This window comes from Topomyia yanbarensis, chromosome 1 (genome assembly GCF_030247195.1).
Source record: "Topomyia yanbarensis strain Yona2022 chromosome 1, ASM3024719v1, whole genome shotgun sequence".
In the NCBI taxonomy this organism is placed as follows: Eukaryota; Metazoa; Arthropoda; class Insecta; order Diptera; family Culicidae; genus Topomyia; species Topomyia yanbarensis.
Genome location: NC_080670.1, coordinates 38,112,997 through 38,119,124, shown reverse-complemented (window position 1 = coordinate 38,119,124; position 6,128 = coordinate 38,112,997). Strand labels below are relative to the sequence as shown.

General features: G+C 50.8%; 1 protein-coding gene across 1 annotated transcript; it reads right to left on the bottom strand.

Moving 5' to 3' along the window:
• Positions 1-1,131: 1,131 nt before the first annotated feature.
• Positions 1,132-5,841, bottom strand: LOC131694947 (uncharacterized). Its single transcript, XM_058983497.1, has one exon. The coding sequence runs from the start codon at positions 5,839-5,841 to the stop codon at positions 1,132-1,134; it is 4,710 nt and encodes a 1,569-aa protein (XP_058839480.1).
• Between the last annotated feature and the right edge of the window lie 287 nt (positions 5,842-6,128).

The following is a 6,128-nucleotide window of genomic DNA, read 5'->3' as shown; positions in this document are numbered from 1 at the left end:
TTAAAAATGTTAAAAATGTTAAAAATGTTAAAAATGTTAAAAATGTTAAAAATGTTAAAAATGTTAAAAATGTTAAAAATGTTAAAAATGTTAAAAATGTTAAAAATGTTAAAAATGTTAAAAATGTTAAAAATGTTAAAAATGTTAAAAATGTTAAAAATGTTAAAAATGTTAAAAATGTTAAAAATGTTAAAAATGTTAAAAATGTTAAAAATGTTAAAAATGTTAAAAATGTTAAAAATGTTAAAAATGTTGTTCACGCACTTCGCTACTCTTCTCACTTTTGGATCTTTCCGAAACACTTTTCTCCTATTTTCACCTGCTGGATCAGGACTTTCTTCTGCATCCACTGCACCTTCCGCTGGAGATCGCGCGCGAGTATAACGGGTTTGTAGGGAACTTGGGATATCGCGAAATAAAAACGAACTTCGATTGATTTTTCTGCGACCGACACCACTGATTGCTTTTAATTATCTGTATTTATTCTATGTTGTTTGTGTACATTTTTCTATGTGTGTTTATGCTGCGGCTGTTTGACAGCTATGTTAAGGTTTGCAGAATCCATTTCTGCTTAGGGTTTGCACAGTGGGCAGACTGTGCGAATCGTACGGTATTTTACATTGCATTTTGTATATAATATTCTAGGATTAGTTCAATTCTTCTTAGGGCTAGGTAAGTATTTACAGATATTTACATTGTATAAAATTTCATTTTCTTTCAGGTTCGTATTGGAGAATTAGAGGTGAGTATTGAACATTCCGGCCGCCAATGAAATTTTAAGGAATTCAACGGGCATTAGCGGCGGAAGTTCGAGCTTCTTACGATGACTGACGTTCAACGGGATATGGAGATCTAGATTCGTCTCGCCGGTACAGGCCTCCTTACAGCTTCCAGGATGATATTTCGAGGTGCGTCGGGTCCGACTGCAGGATACTGTCCGGGAGTGGTGTGCTGTAAAGGAGGAACATCTGTACGCGAACTGTTGGTTTAGCAAATTAGGATGGGGTACTTAACTCGAGTCAAGTCCCAGCCGGGGGTTCTAGGAACCCACACGGCGAGGCTTGGTTCTTTACAGGTGAACCACGAACCGCTCGATACCCCCGAGCTTGGGCCAGGATCTCGTCTGGCGACTCATTTCCCCGAGTAGGGGCCGGGAGCTCGTCCGGCGGCTCTGTACCCTGAGCAAGGGCCGGGATCTCGTCCGGCGGCTCTGTTCCCTGAGCAAGGGCCGGGATCTCGTCCGGCGGCTCGGTTCCTTGAGCACGGGCCTTCATTTGGCGTTGTTGACGTAGGGCTGCTAGTTGGTGCGGGACTCTGTGCTACGATGGGTGGCGCAACTTCAATTGGAAGTAAGCAGAGCTTCGGGATGGCGCGTTGAACGATGCCGAAGGTCGACTTCACGGTGGCGATACGAACAAGGCCGTCAGGGCCGGGATGAACGCTGAGCACGCGTCCCAGGGGCCATTTCAACGGCGGTGCTCTCTCATCTTTGAGAGCGACGATGGAACCAACGGCTAGATTGTCCATGGCTTCTGTCCAGCGGTAGCGATTTTGCAGGGTGGCGAGATACTCCTTGTGCCAACGACTCCAGAAGTGCTGAGTTAGCTGTTGTACTCGTTCCCATCGAGACAACCTGGATTCAGGAACTTCACGGCAATCTGGATCGGGTACCGCATTCAACGGACGACCAATCAGGAAATGTCCTGGAGTCAGAGCCAGCTCATCGGATGGATTGTCCGGCAACGGCGTGATTGGGCGAGAGTTTAGCATTGACTCGACCTGAATCAATGCGGTTTGCAGCTCGGATTCGGTTAGGTGAGCATTTCCGAGGATTTTGCGAAGCAGGGTCTTCACGGATTTCACGCAGGCTTCCCAGATTCCACCGAATGTGGGAGAGCGAGGTGGGATGAAGTGGAACTGTATTCCGTTGTCTGCGCATTCGTTTGCTACGGCATCTTGGTGAACTTGAGTTCGGAAAAGCTTCCGCAGTTCTTCCAGTTCTCGATGTGCTCCAACAAAGTTCGTGGCGTTATCGCAGTAGATATGCGCAGGCTTTCCTCTACGGCCGACGAATCTTCGCAGGCTCGCAATGAATGTGCCAGTGGTCAGATCCGACACAAGGTCCAAGTGCACGGCTTTGGTAGCCATACATACGTATACGGTGATGTAGGCTTTGAAGAATGGCGATCTCTTATTTCGGAGTGACGTTCTCACGTACATTGGCCCAGCCAAGTCAACGCCAACATTCTGAAACGGGTACGCCTGGTTGACCCGAACAGATGGCAGATCCCCCATCAGCTGCTGCAACGGCTTGGGTTTGGCACGTGCGCATACCATGCAGCCGTGAACAATGTTGCGAACCAAGTTCCGTCCGCCGAGGGGCCAAAATCTTTGGCGCAACGAGGATAGTAGTAAGCTGGGACCGGCATGGAGCGTCTTATGGTGTTCTCTCGTGGCGATCATGTCGGTGAGACGATGTTTGGGGAGGACTATCGGGTGTCTTCCGTCGACAGGTATTGCAGCATTGTGAAGCCGGCCGCCGACACGAATAATGCCGTCTACGAGTGTCGGGTGCAGATACCGTAACTTGGATTTACGGTTTACTTTTCCGACGGTTTCAAGTTGGCGTATCTCGTTGGCAAAGTACTGCTGTTGTATGCGACGGACCAGATTGAGCAGAGTGCGATCAATGTCAAGAGCCGTCAACGGGCCGACAAGAATTGGTTGGTGATTCTTCCGGTGAAGGCAGTTAGCGGCGAAACGCCGAAGAAGTGTGCCGATCCGAAGTAGCTGACGAAGATTGGAATAGCGATCGACGATATCTGACGGTTCTACGCTCACGACCGGAAGGGCAATAGTCTGTCGGACCTCCGGTTGGTCTAAGTTTGAGGTCGCTACGACGACGTACTCCGCTGGCCAAGGAGCGAATATTGGTTTTAGCCACTGCGGTCCGTTCCACCACAGTGCACTAGCGAGGAGTTCATCGAGGTCCATTCCTCGAGAAACGAGATCGGCGGGATTGTCTTCGGATGGGACGTGATTCCAAACGGCGTGAGACGTCAGCTCTTGGATTTCAGCCACTCGGTTGGCTACGAACGTCTTCCATGTCGATGGAGTTGCGGATATCCAGTTCAAGACGATGGAAGAATCGGGCCATAGATATGTGGTGGCGGTTATGTCGATGCTGTCCTGAACTTGTTTAAGAAGTCTGGACAGGAGTTGAGCTGCGCATAGCTCGAGGCGTGGAATGGTTTGAGTCCCCATCGGAGCGACCTTGGACTTAGAAATCACCAGGCGAACTGTACAAGGGCCCTCGGCAGGTATTGACCGGAGATAGATGCATGCGCCATATGCAGACTCTGAAGCGTCGCTGAACCCGTGAATCTCCAAGCGGTCGTAACCCGGACGTAACACATGGCGAAAAACTCGAAGGTGGGCAAGTGCTGAAAGCTTCTGGTGAAATTCCTGCCATTCGTGAGCGAATCCGTTAGCCACGGGTGTGTCCCAGTCGAGATGGAGTTTCCAAAGACTCTGCAGCATGATTTTCGCCTTTGCAATGGTCGGTCCAATCAAACCTAAGGGGTCGAAAAGACTGCTGATCTGCGAGAGGATCGTTCGTTTGTTCAGAACCGTGCATTCCTTCCAATTCGGCGTCTTGAACGAAAGAAAATCGGTCGACGGTTCCCAGCGGAGGCCAAGTGCAGTCACGGAGGACTCGTGGTCCAAATCGAGTAGTGTTTTCGTCTCTCGGAGCTCCAACGGAATGGTATCAAGAATAGCTTGACAATTCGAAGACCATTGTCGGAGAGGAAGTCCTGCGCATGCGAGCATTGCAATGAGCTGGTTGCAGGTAACGGCGAGAGATTCAGCATCGTCAGAACCGGACAGCAAATTGTCGACGTAGAAGTCGTGGCGGACAGCTGGTTCCGCCAGCGGAAAATGTTGCCCTTCATCATCGGCGAGCTTCTGCAGCACCCTAGTTGCCAAAAATGGAGCACTGCTTGTGCCGTATGTGACGGTGCGGAGCTGGTAGCTCTTCAGTGGAGCCTCGGGATCGTCGCGCCAGAGAATTCGCTGCAGCGGTTGGTCGGTGGGATGGACCAAAATCTGCCGGTACATTTTTTCAATGTCCGCAGATATCACGAACTGGTGGATTCGAAAACGGAGGACAAGCGTCACGAGAGTGTCCTGGATTGTGGGACCAGGAAGCAGGACATCGTTCAGCGAGATACCGGACTTCGAGCGGCATGATGCGTCGAATACGGTACGAAGCTTTGTAGTGGTGCTGTCGAGTTTCATCACAGCGTGGTGTGGAAGGTAGTATTGCGGTTGCGCGTCGATTTCATCGGGGCCAATCTCCCGCATATGTCCCAATCTCACGTACTCGTGGATGAACTGCTGATACATCGCCTTCTTATCGGGACTCGCACCGAGTGAGCGTTCTAGAGAGAAGAAGCGGCGGGTGGCGTTGTATTTGTTGTCCTTTAACTGCCAAAGCAGCTCGTCACGCTTGGGCAGCTTGACGACGTAGCGGCCTTCGGAGTTGCGGGTGGTGTTCTTCAAGAAATGTTCCTCACAGTATCGTTCCGACGGAGACCATCCCTTTGCATCGTGGACTTCTTCGAGCTGCCAGAATCGGTTGACCAATTCATCGATTGTGCAGGGATTACTGAACTGGCACTTGCGTGGATCGCTGTGATCGTGGTTTTCCAATAAACACTCTCCGGAGACGACCCAACCGAACTCTGTATTCTGCAGAAGCGGTAACTCTTCCCCGAGCGATATCCTGCCGTATCGAAGAATTTGGAAGAAATGGGCGGCACCCAGAATCATGTCGATGTCGCCAGTAACAGCGAATGTTGGATCTGCAAGCTCCACGTGCTTTGGAATCGGCCAGTGGCGGGCTTCTACCGTCGACTGGGGCAGCTTGACGGTAATGGAAGGCAGAACGAGCATGGAGCATTGTACGGAGAAGGGAGTGACTCGAGAGAAGATGGTTATCGTGGCCTGGTATTCAACCAGCGTTGTAGTGTTTCCGATTCCGCTTATCGGGATAGCATGCGGCAATCGGATGCGAGGAAGCTGCAGTCGTTCGCAAAGAGCCCCAGAAACAAAGTTGCGTTGGGAAGCACAGTCCAGCAAGCAACGAGCAGTGACGATGCGACCTCTACCGTTACGGATATTCACTAGCGCAGTCGGAAGGAAAACGGTTCCAGGAATCACTTCACCAGTATGTGATACGAGGGCTGTCTGAGAACTCATGGAAGGCGCATGAATGTGGGATAAGTTTGCGATTGAGGTAGAGGTAGACGGTTGCTGGATGGGAGCTTGCGAAACAGACTGGGGTGACAGTGAGTTTGGAGCATGCAGCGCAGATGCTGCGGTGAGAGTCGGCTGGAGGGCAACACAGCAAGTTGATCCGGTGGCTTGACCAGAAGCGGGATTGTCGTCAGAGGGCTCAGTATGAAGAAGCGTGTGGTGCTTCTTGGTACATGTACGGCATCTTGACCCAGAACAGTTCCGGGCATAATGGGAACTCGATCTCAAACAGTTAATGCAAAGGTTTTTCTGTCTTACCAGGTCGATCCGTTGGCGAAGGTTGAGTTTCCGAAATTCCGGACAGCTGTACAGGTAATGACTCTCACCGCACTTGTCGCACGGCTTCGGCTTGCTGGCGCTGGAAGAGGGTGCACTGGATACTGCAGTTTGCTGTGTAGCTGCGACTGGAAAAGCTGCTAGCTTGGATGTCGGATTTGGCTTGCTGCGAGGAGGAGCGGTGTTCGAAGTGGCTGAAGAAACTGCTTGCAAAACTCGAGCGTAGTTCTGGAGGAAGTTTACCATCGTCACGTATGATGGCATTGAAGTTGACGCACCAGTGTTTGTGTCCTCTGATGTGCCGGCGGTTCCTCCCAGAACCGAAGCGATGTTGTCAGCATCGAGTTTGCTACAGTGGTTCTCCCATTCCCGGAGCGTACAAGGATCGAGGCGTATAGATAGCTGGTAAACCAGGATAGAGCTCCATCGGTCGGCTGGTTCACCCAAGCTCTTCAGAACGGATATCTACTGCTCGAAGCGATCGATCAGCGCAAGCAGATCTTCAGCTGATTCCTTGCGCATCGCTGGAGTGT

What these genes read in the sequence shown, in the direction of transcription:
- LOC131694947 (XM_058983497.1), bottom strand. Translation starts at nt 5,841, where the DNA reads ATGGTAAACTTCCTCCAGAACTACGCTCGAGTTTTGCAAGCAGTTTCT.